Source organism: Suhomyces tanzawaensis, assembly GCF_001661415.1.
Source record: "Suhomyces tanzawaensis NRRL Y-17324 unplaced genomic scaffold CANTAscaffold_1, whole genome shotgun sequence".
Taxonomy (NCBI): domain Eukaryota; kingdom Fungi; phylum Ascomycota; class Pichiomycetes; order Serinales; family Debaryomycetaceae; genus Suhomyces; species Suhomyces tanzawaensis.
The window spans coordinates 1,596,687-1,612,368 of NW_017963636.1; the positions used below are offsets into that span (position 1 = coordinate 1,596,687).

The following is a 15,682-nucleotide window of genomic DNA, read 5'->3' on the forward strand; positions in this document are numbered from 1 at the left end:
GTAATCTTCTGTGTCCTGCATACAGTGTCTGATCTAGAATTCCCCAGATCATTTGGCTCCATACTTACCCCAACCACCATGAAGGCATCCGCAAAAGCCACCAAGCCCAAGCCACTCAAACCCCTGGCCCAATCATTTGGCTGGATCAAACAGGTCAGGACACTTCCTTCAAACCCGAACTCCAATGACTTCCTCAAGTTGGAGTACATCGACATTAACCTCAACAACTCGCGGAAGTTGATCCAGAACTTGGACAACCTAAGCAATTCGACTACTGGCCTTGTCAATGACGTGGACATGAAGGTTAATGGAGGCATGATCGGCGTCCAACGTGTCAAGGCTGCCTTGGACTGGCTCGATTAGTAAAGGATGTTATACTCCGCTACAATGATTAAGAAGATAATGAGATCTCCTATACAAATCATCGGGCACGAAACTAATTCTAATTTAATGGGTAACTTCGGACCCCATCATAGATCCCAGGCAGGAAATACATTTACCTTGCAGTATACCTCATTTTATCTTGGCTACAAGCACTCTCCAAGCTGTAATCTTATCTTTCACAATTAGAGGAACCCATATTGTACCACTGAAGTTCCCAGTCCAAAAAGCCATAAAAGTGAACTAGTCAGGCTAAGACAGAAAACTACAAGTACACAGAAAATAACCCCTGTTGGAAAATACCATCATACTTGAAACTCCAGTGTACTATCGAGCTACAATTGTTCTAGGTAATTTGGCTCTTCAGGTAAGTGCCCTATTGTATTTATTAAGAACGCCTTGTTTAGATCACAAGCTCCGCATATGGTCTAGAGACTATCTATAGATGAACGATGCTATCTAATGTGAGATGGACAATATTTATTGTATAGTCATCTTTTGTTCACTACTCCACACTATATCGATGTTTATTAAAAGTATCCCAGCTGTAAAAAGAATTGAACTATTAGCGGTATCGCTCTATGGACTAAGGGCGGCCTTATCGTCGCCTGGAGGACGCTCGACTCTTTCGGGGTCCAGTTCGTCCTCCGAATCTGCTATAAGGAAATCCTGTAATGCAATCAGCTCCTCGACATTGCTGCCCACCACGCCATACTTAACTTCGTCTGCAGTGGACTGATCTCCTCTTTCTAAATCTCCGTCGTTATTATTATCTTCGGGCTTGAATTTCACGATGATGGCCGCGTTTCCGAGAATCAACATCATACCCAAAAGACTCAACAATCCTGGAATGTGTCTCCAGATTAACAAGTCCCACACCAAAGCAAAAACCATATTAGTGTATGCGGCCATCGAGGCCTTGGAGGCTTTAACTCTTTGGACACCTGCTGTCAAGGAGAATTGCATGAAAAACCCAGAAAGACCAATAAGAGCGAACAAAAACCATTGGTAGCCGTTCTTGGGAATGGCAAATTCTAGCGAAGGAATCACTAGGATGCTGAAAAACGTCACTATCGTACACGTCAATGCGAAGTAACTCACCGACAACAACGGATGGGCACCGTGGCCAATCTTTCTCAAAATGATATACACTGAGGATGCGCCACACACACCCACCAACCCCACGGCCGAGGCCAAGAGCCGTTTCTCGGTAGAGGAGCTTTCAATTTCCTCACCGACCGAAGTTTCTGAGTCGGACTCATGGCCAAACAAGAAGTGTGGTTTGGCAATGAGCAATACTCCCGCGAGAGACACAATGGAGCACACTGCTTCGAGCACCGAGTAGCGTTCGTGGAGGATCACGCACGCAAGGAAGGCAGTGACCATGGGCACCAAGAAAGTGATGGCCACGGCGTCCGACAACGACAAGTACTGCAACGAGTAGTACAATCCGAACACACCCACGAAACCCACGAGGCCTCTCAACAAGAGCAAGAACCGGAGGTTGCGGGGCCCGAACGGGGCCTCGGGCACCGAGCGGGTCACCACCATGTACGCAAGGCAGCACACGTAGGTGATGCTCATGCGGACAAACAAGATCTGCAACGGGTGGATGGGAGTATCGAACTCCTTGTCAGTGACCAATAACTTGCAGGTTACCACCATGATGGAGTTGAAAAACTGGGATAGTATCAATAGCGAAAACCCGACGTTGGGATCGATGTAGCGCTGGTAGAGCTGGGTGAGCTTGCGGTGGGCTTTTTGGATCGGGCCGCTGGGGACATCGTCCCACGGTTCAGATAGTACGGATTCCGACATGCTGTGGTGTGGTGAAAGAAGTCTGGTGTTAGCTTCAAATAATCCCGGGCCTGGTGCGAAATGTAGGGATGGCATTGCACAACTGCGGAGTCGCAGTTGGGGATGGACAGGAGCGCAGGCAGCCACAGATCACCATGATCGCTACGGCAGCAACTGCTACGGTGGGGGTGGGGGAGCCGCCGTGCCTCCTGCGGTAACTCTACAGGCTGTGCCCTCCTGCAATACTGTGCCCTTCACTGCAAACTGTGGGAGCTACTTACTGCTGTCATGTCCTCCGGCCTGTGTCAGGACTGTGCGTGTCACGAAAAATCGCCATCATTTGGCCGGGCCTGTGGTGCATCAGATCAGCACGGATGACCCTGTCAAGGGATAGGTCTCGTGACGTAATTGGAGGGTGTGTGGGATGGCGGGACCAGCTCCATCCAATGGGTACGGATCTTACGTGTGATTTGTTGGGAACCGTTGCCCTACCACCACATTGGTGGCATCATCTTCCCAGATCATAGATAAGCGTTGCGGCTGTCATTAGTAATGACAGGAGTCGCACTAATTACTTGCAGAACCGAGGGCATCTGTGCGAAGGGGCTATCAGTGAGGAATGCCCCCACCCTGCACAGAAGAGGAATGCGGGCTCTGGTGGTTAATACAAGGATCTTGAGGGACAAACATACTGGACTTCTATGCTTCGGTGTGAAGGGGCGTAGCTGTCACCTCGTGGCGAGATGACTGCGGCCACAAATGGCGTCACATGTCCTACAGTGATGCCAAGCAGCCAAGAATGCGTCACCAGCGTTATCGGCGTTTGAAGCACTGGTGGGCGATAGTGGCATAGACTCCAGAATCTGAGAGAAATCGTATATCTCGGTGCAAGATACGTTGGAGTCGGACATACTAGTGCCTCTTGTTAGGAGTGGATTTATTATTATTTTGAGATTTTTCGAGTTTTTCGCAAAAGCCGTGTGTCTAGAGTTCTATACACTGAAAGAATTTCCAACCTCCAATAGACACATTGCACAACTCCAAATTTAAACCAGCATATTCTACAGCTAGAGCAGCTAATAACTACCCGAAATATATAGTTTGAATCTTTTTTTTTTTTTTTGCTAATGGGAAGTATATTATATTCTACTGACTACTTTTTTTAATGGGACGATTGTAGTCCATTCTCTAATTGACACTTTAGTTGCAAGTTAACGAGCCAAAGCTATCCAGATATTACTATTAGCCTATTTAACCTATTTTAAAGGGATAAACCATTAATTTACCTCAAAAATAGTCAGAATAGTCCGACATGAGCAAATCAAAGCTAAAATAGTTTAATTAGTCATCATCATGCTAATATGTTTCAAACTGGGACACAATTATTTCAAGAAATGGTTCTGTGGTCTAGTTGGTTATGGCATCTGCTTAACACGCAGAACGTCCCCAGTTCGATCCTGGGCAGAATCATATTTTTAGCTGCGAAAAGGCACTTTTTTTATACTGATCGTCTCTGCTTTTCAATATGTGAGTGCCTGAAAAGTTCAAAATGAGGCAGAGAAACATGTCGGTTCTCCGGTTAAAGCATAATCTATTTATTAATGGGTTTTCTCAATTTATGCCAAGAGCTGGCCCATTTGCAACGCGGGCAGAAGAATTTGGAGTGATCCGAGACACTTTTCCAAATTTTCACTTGAAGTGCCTGATAACGTAGGTGAGCTTTTATATTTGCGAGATGAGTCAGGTATTATTCAAGGGTTTAAAAAGAATTTAAGCCTTTTAACTCAGACCAATACTACCTGTAAAGGTTATTTCTTGATAAGAAAGTGTATTTGGATAATTCCTCTATTTGCGAGTAAGAAAAAAATGACGACAACTGCAGGATTCGAACCTGCGCGGGCAAAGCCCAAAAGATTTCTAATCTTTCTCCTTAACCACTCGGACAAGTTGCCAGACGATGACATTGAATAGCCTACTGGCAAAACCGGTCAGGTAACAATGGCCAAAAAAAAATACCCGATAACATCCTAAAACGACCATTTGTCTTATCATATATGCATTAAAGAAGCTTTTTATTCGACGAATGTTGTGTTTGGAATAATTCCAGTTCTACAGCAAATATTCACAACAGGAAAAAACATCACATGAATATTCACCAAGCTGGTAGAAATATCTGGGCGGACTAGCAGATAGAGGATTACCCCTGCTTTAAAAAAAAGAAACATATCAAGGGTACTTTGTGGGAGTGTATGGAATATGTGATTAATCATTGAATAACTATTGATTTTTAGATTGAACTAGGAACTAACCACTGCTATGAAATAGGATAAAATTAAAAAACGGAATACCTGTCCTCTTTCTTAATTCAAGGTCTAAGTCTTGGTACTAATAGGTTTCTTTATTTCTCCTCAACCGGTCGATAATCCCGGACATTAGGTTAATTTCACTCATTTCTAGTAAGCCACTGGAGTTATCATCAAGAAACTCAAGGGAATGCTCGAAGAAGCGATCCTCCAGTGCGTAGTGGTAGATTATGAGGTTACTGGGGCAAAAGCTCTTTGAAAGAAAGCTATCTAAGTAGACCGCACCATAACTTTTGTCCACTTATCTACGGCCGCTACAGGTTTTTCATATACCTAAAATCACATTCAAATAAAGTATCTACTAGCCTTAGTGAGTGGCTTCTCTCAATCTTCCGATAACTGGGAAACCTTCAACAAAGTGCATAAGAATCCATTTCCAGGCGACGGACTTGCTAGCTCTGTACTTTCTCAAAACTGGGAGGGTGTACTTGAAGATCTCGATAGTGTGGAGGGCGTAGAGGACCAATCCAATCTTACGTGAGTATTCGACGAAAAGAGAGTAGGCAGAGGGCACAGCTTGAGGCAAGTAGCTCACCAACTTCAAGAAAAGGGCATCGTTTCCAAAGATACGAGGTAAGATAGTTGGGTCGTAACTATTGATAGCCAACAATACCAAGGTAGGGTAGGCAACAATGAGATAGGCGAAGGGGGGACCGAATACCTGGGTGAGCCTGGTGTGAGCATAGCCCTGCTTGTGGGCAGCATACTTAGCCATGGCGATCAACTTGGCCTTGATGTCAGACCACTCCTTGACCTCAATTACCTCGTCCTCGGTGGCATCCTTCCACTTGATGGTGAAGGTAGCGGCCCTATTCTTGGAAACGTAGTCTATGGATACCTTCTCAAGGTCCACATTGGTGATGGCGGGACTGGACTCGTCGAGGTGGACTACATGGCCGTAGACAACAAGGTAGTCGATCAAGGCCAATTGGTGGTCCTTGTTCATGTGTTCAGCGATTCTGGCGGCAGAGGCGTCCATATTGGTGGTTAAGTGGTTAATGGCGTTTGAGGGTTGGATTTTCTTATGATTTTGTAGTCAGAAGATGTGACGATTACATAAGCTGAGGTGGGGAGTTCTTCCGTGTGCATGTGGGGCAATATAATAAGCCTGCCAATGAGCGAGATTCGGAGCATCGGATCGATATCCACCTGTGCTAGAGGGCCCCGTTAGTCCAAGGTGTGGACTTTGAGGTGATAATCCGCATGGAATTACCAGCTTCACACCGTTCCACGGAAAGCGAATAAATACTTACAAGCGACTAGAAACGCCTGTTGAAGACGTCTTCGATAACTGGATTACACTAAACTTACAAGAGATCAGTAAGGATCTGGAAACGAAACATCTTCGAAAGCTTGTTACATTACTTTTCATTAAAACAGGCCTCAAATATTATGGCTAGTTCTTGGTTCTCTTGACGTCTTCTTGGACATCTTCAGCTGCACGCTTGTTGGAGACTTCGTCGTCGCTCAAGTCCAACTCTTCGCCCTCGGAGCTGTCGTCCTCATTACTGTCATCACTGTCCTCGTCGTTTGGAAGTGCCAACACGTAGTACTTGGTAGCGTTCAAGAATAAGTCGTCCACGATCAATCTGGTCAAGTCTTCTCCGTTTCTGAACTCCTTGCCAGGTTTCTCTCCTGTCCACGCAAACCACGAAAAGAACGACTTCATTCCAAGACGATAGTTTTTCTTGTCGTCTGCAGACAATTGCTTGCCCTTGTTCTTCTTGATCAAGGCAGGGTTGATGGCGTCCAACTCGTGGGGCCACTTGATGTCAACCGGCTCGGAGATAATCTTTTCTTCGCCATCTTCAATGATGGTCTTAAAGTGCTTGGTGACTTTCTGGTCAGGAATCACTCCGTCCTTGGAGCTGAAGTCAATGGTGATGTAGAAGTCCTTGAAGTGCTTGAGGTCGTCCTCACTGGGGTTTTCGATGTCGGCTATGTTGTAGTGGACATAGATGTTGTCGATGAGCTCCAAGTACTTCAAGTCCTCCACGCTGATGTACTCGGCAAAGTCGTCGTTTTCAGCAAGCACAATGTACCAAAACGTGGGGATCTTGTTGAGGATGTCACGACGAGATGCATAGATGTGTTGGGTTCTCTTGATGCGAAAGACCTCGGAGTCTCTCTCGGCGACACTCATGTCCTTCTCTAGTGACGCCAACTCGTCCAAGCTTTGCTGGAGGGCGTTTGATTCTTCATTGGTGGGTTCTTGGGACATTGGTGGGTTGGATGTGATGAACTCAACTGTGAGTAAAAGTAGTGCGGATGCGTGATGGGTGCAAATGGCGATGGGGTCAAGCACGGCGAGGATCTATGGGCCAAAATGGCGATGGGTGAGCCAATGGTCTGTCATAGACAGAGACAATCCAGAGTAGTGAAGTATGGGTTGTTGGAGTACGGATGGAAATTGGCCATTTTTAATTCTGGAAGTGTCCTCTTCGCCCAGTCACTACTACACCACCAGAGGTGATTACATTCTGGTGAAATTGTAAGGAAGTGCTCTAATTCCAAGCATACGAGTGTGTATGCTAATGTTCCAAGCAGTCACTCCCTTTTTGGGTCGCCCATTACATTTTGGAGGTTCTCACGCCGTTTCAGGTGTCAGTTTCAGGTGCTCACGAAACAAACCCAGCCCAAGACTTACCGATCCACGAGATTACTACAACAATTCAGTAATCCCAGTAGCTACACTGTCTAGAAGATCTTGACCATCTATTCCGTCTAGACGATCTATACTAAGCCAATTAAAATCCCCGCCACTCGCTGGCACCAATTAGAGCCTTCTTCCCCAACAACGTTGGCACCCAGGCGGCGCGATCGCACCAGGATTCTCGTAACCCCACACACACCATCAAATGTTATCACAGCAGTCATCATCTCCAGTTGTTGCTGCTGAAGGGGACCACCATGCTCAAAGAAAATGAAATCATCTCCAAGGTGCTCCTCACCATCGACAAGTTCAAGGGCAACATGGCCAGCTTCAAGTCTGCCATCACCGACAACGAATATACGCCGTCCCACAAGTCTTGTTTCACTCGGACCTTGATATGGAAATCCTGCCTCATCACAGACAGCTTGAAGATCCAGACTTGGGACTCCAAGCTCAGTGACCTGAGGGTGGTGTATCACGAGTTGCTGAAGCGTGAGGACATGGCAGTGCCGTGGTGGAAGCTTCCAACAGACTCCCCATTTTACCAGAACAGAGACATCTCCAGGAAGTCCAGCATGAAGAGAGAGATCACTCTGCTGCGCAGATTGAAGAGAACCGCCTTGACTAGGGTCTCGGTGGCCGACGACCCGTTGAAGAGCCCGAGTCCCAGTAGATCCAGAAGCCAGACTCCTACATACGAGACTAGTGACAGTGACCTCGAATTACTAGAAACAATCATATTAGATATAGACAGGTTGTTTCCCGGCGAAGACTTTTTCCATGCATCCAACCCACTTTCAATCACAACCAAGCATCAAATGATAGAGATTCTTTACTTATGGGCCAAATGTAACCCGCAGGTGGGCTATAAGCAAGGCGCCCACGAGATTTTGGGATTGATTTACATCAACTTGTACAAGGAAGCGACCCAGGTCCCCAGTACCAACACGTTCACCGACGACGACTTGAGAATTCTCAGTCTTTATGATATTACCTATTTACTGCATGATTTATTTACTATTTTCAACAAGTTCATGGTCCAGAGTGGAATAATGGCCAGGTTTTACGAAAGTGAAGACGTCTTGTGGAAATCTATCGAAAGTTTCAACGTTATGCTCATGAAAGTGGATCAGTTGATCCACTACAACCTCATCAATAAATTGAAGATAGAGTCCCAGTTATGGATTATCAGGTACTTGAGACTCCTACTCTCTAGAGAATTGGGGAACGATTTATCCGTGTCGATATTCCTTTGGGACAAACTTATTGCATCACAGTTATCTAACCACAACGGAAACAGCATTACTGCGATTCCCGATCTCATCATGATAATGACTATCCAGCTTTTAATCCAGTTGAAGACAGAACTCATTACTTGTGATTTCGGTGAGTGTTTGTCGTTGTTGTTGCATTATCCTATCTCCGCCAAGTTAGCGCACCATTCCACCGCCAATGACTTTATATTTCACCTATATAAAGATGCAGTGAAGCTTTACCAGAGCAGAGATGACGACTTGAAACTTTATGAGCTTGGAATTAAGCTCAACAACACCTACAACCCGAATTTGAAGATCACCATGAGCTACACTGGAAGTGCTAAAAACAGCCAGGATTCATCTCGTGCTGCATCGCCCCGTCCATCCACCGATTCTAAGGCTGAAAAATTGAAGTTCGAGAAGTACAGGCTAGAGATGAGACTAAAGAAGAAGGCCCAGCTGATGATCAACAACACTGATTCATAGAGTCTGTACATAGAAATCGAAGTTCCCTAATCTACCGCCATGTAATCTCAACCAGCCCTCACGTGCGCACCTTAAAACTTTTATTTGGCCAAACGAGATTTGGAAGCAAACATCACCGTCCAGCATGGGTAAGAGAAAGTCATCGGCCAAGCCTCAAAAGAAAATCAAGCAGAAGTTAGATATAACCTTCACCTGCTTGTTTTGCAATCACGAAAAGTCCGTCATTTGTACCTTAGACAAGAAGAACTTATTGGGAGAGCTCCACTGCAAGATTTGTGGACAAAGCTTCCAATCCGCCATACACTCTTTATCCCAACCTATTGACATATATTCCGATTGGATTGATGCTTGTGAAGATTTAGCTGAAGAAGCGGACAAGAATGGAGGTGCCGGGGGTGAGGCTGACGAGTACTCTGACGATGAGTTTGACCGTCCAAAGGCTGTCAAGGCACCTGATTCAGAAGATGACTATTGATCATAGTGCTACATGATTTCCTACTGGTTAGAGTGTCATCTTTTTCATGTCAATTGTATTATAATCATCCTTGCGGATAATGTATGTAAATACTAATAAACTAAGTGTACAGCGAGCACAACCAGCGTAGAATGATATACAGTGAGCACTGCTCCCTGTGAGCCCAGCAGCATTCCATCCTAAATGGTCCTTGCTGTACTCCAATCCAACACCTGGGGGTGAGAGCGCTCTCAGTTATTATGCGGTTGGAACACTTGAATGTCGGCCATTATTATTTCGAGCTTATTGTGGATTAGTATCCTTCTTGGCAAGGATATTCAAAACCTGATCGTAAGCATCGTTAATCGTACCGTCAGTAAATGGATCCTGTTCTTGTTCCTGTTGCTGTTGCTCCGCTTCTTTGTTTGCGGCAGCCTTGGGTGTATCCTTAGTTTTCAGATCAGGATCGGCCAACAGCTGTAATTTCTGCTTAATATCTTCGATATCAAGCCCTTCTCGTTTCGAAAGATCGCGGTCCTTTTGACTCAGGTTAAAAACCGCTTCTAGAGTTATACCTTTGGTCTTTAACTGCTCAAGATATTCTATTATCTTGTCCAAATCACTGAAATCAACACTCATCAATTTTTCTCTGATTTCTTCTCCTGATAAACCGACCAACGATTCGAAGAAATCGGCAGAATCAGAATTGGGAATATGGTAATCATGAAGCCTCGATAACTTCAACATAGAACCCTCTTCTCTGTTCAAATATTGCAAGTTGGATCTTGAGTTTGACCTGGACATGTTCAAGGGCGAGATACTGGATGGGATCCCACCATTATGGGGCAAGTCCAACCCCGTGGCAGCCTCGGTGATTTGATTGTTCTTTTCTTGAATCAAGCTATATTTGTTCTTTTCATCCTCTGCTGAAACTATGACGCTAGGTATAAGTTCAGAATTGGTTTCCACTAATGAATTATCTATCAATTGCAAACCCTTCTCGATGGAAGAATCTATGAATATAAACTTAATCAAGGTCTCCTTTCCTTCCAAATTAAGCTCACTTTTCAACTGAAGTTTCAATAGTTCATCAATTGCAACTTTGAGTTCATTTCTGATATTCTTGGCTCTATTGATGAATGTTACCACTTCCGTAGATTTCAAGTCCAATTTCTGTTTCGATTTCATATCCAAGATAATGTTTAATTGCTCCGTAAGAGACTCTGAATCAAATACGGCCTCGTCAAGAGAATCCTCCTTCTTGTACAATAACTTCTCCATATTTCTCATGGTGTAAAGACCAATCTTTTCCTTGAAATAATCAGGAAATCCATCCAAGTCACAGTCAAGTGTTATTATACTCTTGGAGTTCTTAATTGCTTGAATTAATGAAGATAATGAAGAGTAATCCAATTTGTTACCTGACAAAGAAAAGTACCCCAAATACTTGCAAAACGGAAGAACCTTTGCAATGGATGATATGGAGTCATCACTAAAGTTATTATTCTCGAGATGTAATCTAACAAGCTTTGGAAACATTGGTAATTTTGATGTGAAATACGCGGTGATGGATTCTTCTGAAAGGGAATCTGAGTTAGTTCTTGATGTACTCTTTTCAGATAAGGGGTCCGAGTCAGCGTCAGTCAATGACGAAGATAACGAGGAAGTGGTTGTTGTTGATCCATCACTAGATAAGTTATGGTTTAAAGTTCCAAATAATCTTTGGTTGTTGGAGAAGTCTAGATACTTCAAGTTTGGTAGTCTCAAGAAAATTGTTTCTACGACTTGTTTGAAAGAATCAGTGAACAATAAGTTTGTTGAGTTCAAACTGATAAATGCAAGTGAGGACTTGGCTAATTTGGCCTCAAATGTCGGTGTTTTAGAATAATCCAACAAGATCTTGTTCATGCAGTTGGACAGGAAATCGTTGTACCCCAAATCCAACCCAGCAGCAAACTTCTCGAACAACCAATTGTGAACCACGATTTTGAAGTGCTTGGGGTTCAATTGATTGTAGGCCAATCCTAATCTAATTGTCTTGATCAGTACTGCCAACTTAATCAAATTCTCAAACACATCAAGATCATTTATACAACAACCTGTCAAAATCAATTCGCCTATACCCCCACGGGCAACCAAAGTGGCGACTAACAAAGACCAATCCATATCGGAACGGTTGTCCTTGTTGCAAGTCATTCTTTGCTCTTCGTCAGTTTTTTCATTACCCTTCTTTTTCTTCTTTTTCAAAACATTAACCGATAATGAAGGACATTGGGTAATATCCAATTTGTCGAGCGTCTTATTACGAGATAGGAACCAACACAAAAGTGACCAACCATCATTATCAATTGGAGTGTTACGCAAACTCAATTTAAGGAGCTGGGTTTTGGCACTCATTGCCGAAAGCACGATTTTAAACATCTGGAATGTGAGACTGACTCCATCTAATGACACACATATGATTGGGGCGATTCTGATGAAATCAGCAAATGTTTGGATTTCAACCAAGGTTGGGGTTGGGTTTCTCAATTGCAAGATCGGTAATGGTGCCATCGACCCCTTTGGAATCTGTTTGAGCATCGCAGGAATTGGTAAGATTTCTCTGAGATGACAGCATCTTGTGTACATGAGATCCAAGGCCATTTTCTTTACCTGAGTGGTGGAATGATGGTTGGAATGAGAAATCATTGGTTTATCGATTCCCAACAGTTTTGCATGTTTATCAACAACTGGATCTTCGGCTGAGTTGTTCTCTGTGGTGGACGGATGAGGAGTTTGAGTTTTCACACTTGAATCTACTTCTTTGGAACCCAAAGAGTAAGAGCCACCAACAACAATTCCTCCCCCATGACCCATTTGGGATTTTTCAATGGCCAATTTATCTTCCTCAGATAACGGGTTAACTTTGATCACTCCTCCAGGCAATACTTCCACATTCCCTTTTCTTGGGTTTCTGGAAGGGATTTGCTGGGGTGGATCTATGAGGAACGTGGACGAATGAAATGCGACTCTTTTCAATGGTTTCAATTCCTTGAAGCTGGGATGCAAATGGACATTGGTGATAGATGGAGGAGGCGAGATTGACGAGAGCCTGCTAGCTTCTGGAGGTGGGCTCGTTTGTGGAGGAGGTAAAATGGTGGACATAGTTGTCGATCTCTTTCTTAAGAAGGATGAGAACTTGCTCGAGGCTGCTGGTTCTGGGGAAGCTGGCTTATTGTAGGTTGGGTTTTCAATTCCGTTGATCAAAGCACTAGGAAGCTCTCCCTGCAAAGAAGCCCTAGAAACAGAGGATCTTCTTCTCATTGGTTGTTGCTTATAGAACTTGATGTAGTCGTTCAACCTTGGATCGGCACAGTCTCTCGCGGAGTTGGGTGTGGACATGGTTCTGTGCAAGGTGGTCTGTAGATTGGGAGCCTGCGATTCTTGATCGTAACTGGTTCGGTTTGTACCCGTGGAAGCGGGACCATTTGATGATATGTCATAGTTGTCCTTGAATAAAGATTGCTTTGGTATGGGTTCAGGCTTGTGGCCAAGCTTGCCCTTCAACTTCGAGAAAAAGCCTCCTGTGCTGCCAGCACTGCCCATACTGGACACACTGCTTTTTCTTCTTCTGGAGAACTCGGAGCCGACAGTTTCCACCGGGGTAGCGGGTGGAGACGACGCAATGTTTTCGGAGAGAACTGTGGGCTCTGACGGTTTTGACTTGGAGATGTTGTGTTCGTTGGAGTTGGAGATTCCCGTGTTCAAGTGGGTGGTGGACACCAACGAGTTCGAGTTGTGCACAGGCTTGGCCTTGGGCTTCTCGCTGATACTGGCGAGGCTGTCTGACAGGGGCATGGTCACGGTGGACTCTCTGAGGAACCAGTCCACATCGGTGTTCTTGACACCCTTGAGGTACGAGTCATTCTCGATGATGTCTCTGATGGCGCCCAAGTCAAAGCTGGAGCCGTCAGGCGCCTTTGGCTCTTCTTTGTTGGTCATGGAAAGGGTCTATTGCAGCAGTGTTTTGGAGGGTAGTGATTAGAAGTATATGGGGGCCATGCGCTGGAGACGAGTTGGTGATATTAGTGTAGAGTCAGGCGCAGGAATGGTCTAGGACGTGGTCTAGGGCGGGAGTAGGAAGGGTCTGCGGTGGTGGCTGGTGGATGGTTCTTGTCTGGGACTTTATACAGTACCAAAGCAAGGTGACGAAGGGGGGTATATATCGTGACTTTGTAACTAGGACGGGTGCGGCAAGTGCTCATGCATAAATCAGCTGGTCTCGGCCGTAAACGTGATAGGAAAGTCAGATGACGATCAATTTCAGGTGGAATTGAGAGTGGAGAATCGAGACTGAGAATTGGCCTGGAAGGATTGTCGGAGGCGTGAAGGGGCGTTGGCAGGGGCGAGAGTGTAGCTGGACTGATTTGGGCTAGAAGTTGGTGATGCTGGCGGGGGTGATGAAACAGCAATGGGGAAGGGTGGGGAAGACTCGGAGTCAGCCAGTGTATGCAGGCGGCTGCTCATGAAAAAAAAGAATGACGACAACTGCAGGATTCGAACCTGCGCGGGCAAAGCCCAAAAGATTTCTAATCTTTCTCCTTAACCACTCGGACAAGTTGCCATTTCGATGGGATTTCATTGGCACTAAGATTGGGGTGTTGCAGATGTATAAATTAGTAATATATTACTAATGAAGGTCGTAGGTGTGTTATTCTTGCAATAGGTATAGTCAGTCGATTGAATTTACTTCCCATTAGCAAAAGAAAAAGAAAGTCAGTGGATTATAAGGTACTTCCCGTTTATTTCCAGTGGGCTTGGGGCCTCCTACTTCGATTAATCTTATCCTCAAGAATATTCTCTTTATAGTTACTTTCTCTTTGGCGTTCCACACTGTAGGTTGTATGGTGATTTTTACGGATATTTAAACATCCATAAAATTTCACAGTTAACTATTGTCAGACTATTGGCTTCTATCCGATCTCAAATCTACTAGTTAGTGAATAGCCCTAGAAATTCTGAATTTTTATCACCAAATAGGTTTCCATATCCTCCTAAATTCAGCAGCATCGTTTGTTCTTCAATCCTATAAGGAGAGGCTAACTTGAGCGCCTCCATGATCTTTAAGTTTTATTCAATTAACTATTACGTCTCAAACCAATTTTCACTACATTTGGTTGTGGTTTCTGTTTGAGGAAAGCCACAAAATTTTCATCTGAAGTATGGGGTTTATCGAGTTTCCCTGCTACGTGTTAAAGTCTATGAAGAACGTTCTAGCTTCTATCCATTAGTAATGTTGATGTTTAAACTAGAATTATTTTCTAGTACGGCGGAGTCAGAGGTCTATGATAGCTATCTCTTTGAGGCAGCACTCCTATATTCAGAAATGTGCACCAGCCATTAAGCGTTGATTTAGTTCAAATCCGATTCAAAAATTTTCCGAGATCTTGGCAGGTATTTTCCAAAATTAACATTATCAATCAAATGTTTATCTGCAAGGTGCACAGAATCACAATAGATGCCTAAGACCACTTGCGCGAGAAGAGATGACCACGGGCTTTAAAGCGCAATCCCAGTAACTCATCAAACCCGAAAACACGCATCTAAAATTAGATAATATTGATAAGGTGGGCGGTATAACTCATTTTCGGTGATGGTATTTTCTAGAACTCTGACGGCAAGAGTCCGAATTCACGGAAGCGCATCACTGGAAAATATTGTTAATCCCGGCATGAAGGCATTTTCGCGTGGTCGTTCGGCGTCATGCGTTAATTCGGCGAGTCCCATGGAACCACGTCTATTCTTGCCTGGTGGAGGGACACCCAGGAAAATGAGCAACCGCTAGATCTGCCAAGATATGGGAGCCCAGGTCTCGTAACGACCCACAACTTGGGCAACAGCGCGCAAGAGAATTCTATGCATGAACAAATCCCAAACGGGATCTTCCGCTGATGATAATTTGCGTATCTGTGTGGAAAAAGCGTGAGTATTTGTTGGCGATCCGTCAGGCATGAGTGTCGATCTTGGCCACCAGTCACATGCCTATTGTCTTGATGTGGCCCAGAACTTATTGTCTTGATGTGGGCCCAGCACTTTCTAGACATTCCATGCCGGGACTCGGGTGATTGGGGTTCCGGTGCAGGAAATCCGCCTCCATCAGGTTCCACACGTAAGATGGATGTTCGGGGACAGTTCCGTAGAAAAATTTAGTGTGACCGCGTGCCCCACCTGAGATGTAATTTCTTTTGCGAGGATGGTAGTAGGCCAGGCGGGGCACCACGAGACAAGGAAACACCACGAGACAAGGTGGCAG

The 15,682-nt window shown here is 44.8% G+C and overlaps 9 protein-coding genes and 3 non-coding genes across 12 annotated transcripts; 5 read left to right on the forward strand and 7 right to left on the reverse strand.

The window, feature by feature from the left end:
- Positions 1-78: 78 nt before the first annotated feature.
- CANTADRAFT_4065 (uncharacterized protein) lies at positions 79-363 on the forward strand (the record flags this gene model as incomplete). The annotated part of the gene is made up of 2 exons (XM_020208836.1): positions 79-153; positions 199-363. The coding sequence occupies 2 exons, from the start codon at positions 79-81 to the stop codon at positions 361-363; spliced, it is 240 nt and encodes a 79-aa protein (XP_020067139.1).
- Positions 364-960: 597 nt separating this feature from the next.
- Positions 961-2,199, reverse strand: CANTADRAFT_87961 (uncharacterized protein; the record flags this gene model as incomplete). Its single annotated transcript, XM_020211402.1, has 1 exon — positions 961-2,199. The coding sequence occupies one exon, from the start codon at positions 2,197-2,199 to the stop codon at positions 961-963; it is 1,239 nt and encodes a 412-aa protein (XP_020067140.1).
- A 1,342-nt stretch (positions 2,200-3,541) lies between these two features.
- Positions 3,542-3,770, forward strand: CANTADRAFT_132192 (uncharacterized protein). Its single transcript, XM_020206250.1, has one exon. The coding sequence runs from the start codon at positions 3,573-3,575 to the stop codon at positions 3,729-3,731; it is 159 nt and encodes a 52-aa protein (XP_020067141.1). The 5' UTR covers positions 3,542-3,572; the 3' UTR covers positions 3,732-3,770.
- CANTADRAFT_t17 lies at positions 3,575-3,648 on the forward strand. Its single transcript has one exon. It is a non-coding gene; the product is annotated as a tRNA-Val (tRNA).
- A 278-nt stretch (positions 3,771-4,048) lies between the features above and the next one.
- On the reverse strand, positions 4,049-4,130 carry CANTADRAFT_t35. The gene has a single exon. It is a non-coding gene; the product is annotated as a tRNA-Ser (tRNA).
- A 718-nt stretch (positions 4,131-4,848) lies between these two features.
- Positions 4,849-5,520, reverse strand: CANTADRAFT_44114 (uncharacterized protein; the record flags this gene model as incomplete). Its single annotated transcript, XM_020209054.1, has 1 exon — positions 4,849-5,520. One exon carries the CDS (start codon positions 5,518-5,520, stop codon positions 4,849-4,851), a length of 672 nt encoding a protein of 223 aa, XP_020067142.1.
- Positions 5,521-5,994: 474 nt separating this feature from the next.
- Positions 5,995-6,741, reverse strand: CANTADRAFT_39238 (uncharacterized protein; the record flags this gene model as incomplete). The annotated part of the gene is made up of 1 exon (XM_020208796.1): positions 5,995-6,741. A coding segment is annotated over one exon (747 nt), but the record flags the coding sequence as incomplete, so codon positions are not given.
- A 710-nt stretch (positions 6,742-7,451) lies between these two features.
- On the forward strand, positions 7,452-8,936 carry CANTADRAFT_19617 (uncharacterized protein; the record flags this gene model as incomplete). The annotated part of the gene is made up of 1 exon (XM_020206468.1): positions 7,452-8,936. One exon carries the CDS (start codon positions 7,452-7,454, stop codon positions 8,934-8,936), a length of 1,485 nt encoding a protein of 494 aa, XP_020067144.1.
- A 124-nt stretch (positions 8,937-9,060) lies between these two features.
- CANTADRAFT_4070 (uncharacterized protein) lies at positions 9,061-9,411 on the forward strand (the record flags this gene model as incomplete). The annotated part of the gene is made up of 1 exon (XM_020208838.1): positions 9,061-9,411. The coding sequence occupies one exon, from the start codon at positions 9,061-9,063 to the stop codon at positions 9,409-9,411; it is 351 nt and encodes a 116-aa protein (XP_020067145.1).
- A 300-nt stretch (positions 9,412-9,711) lies between these two features.
- MHP1 (Mhp1p) lies at positions 9,712-13,371 on the reverse strand (the record flags this gene model as incomplete). Its single annotated transcript, XM_020208395.1, has 3 exons — positions 9,712-9,806; positions 9,936-12,427; positions 12,533-13,371. Coding segments are annotated over 3 exons (3,426 nt in total), but the record flags the coding sequence as incomplete, so codon positions are not given.
- A 211-nt stretch (positions 13,372-13,582) lies between these two features.
- On the reverse strand, positions 13,583-13,949 carry CANTADRAFT_24716 (uncharacterized protein). Its single transcript, XM_020207201.1, has one exon. It carries the CDS (start codon positions 13,894-13,896, stop codon positions 13,693-13,695), a length of 204 nt encoding a protein of 67 aa, XP_020067147.1. The 5' UTR covers positions 13,897-13,949; the 3' UTR covers positions 13,583-13,692.
- On the reverse strand, positions 13,912-13,993 carry CANTADRAFT_t34. The gene has a single exon. It is a non-coding gene; the product is annotated as a tRNA-Ser (tRNA).
- Between the last annotated feature and the right edge of the window lie 1,689 nt (positions 13,994-15,682).

Coding starts and splice junctions, on each gene's coding strand:
- CANTADRAFT_132192 (XM_020206250.1), top strand. CDS start 3,573: ATGGTTCTGTGGTCTAGTTGGTTATGGCATCTGCTTAACACGCAGAAC.
- CANTADRAFT_24716 (XM_020207201.1), bottom strand. CDS start 13,896: ATGAGCAGCCGCCTGCATACACTGGCTGACTCCGAGTCTTCCCCACCC.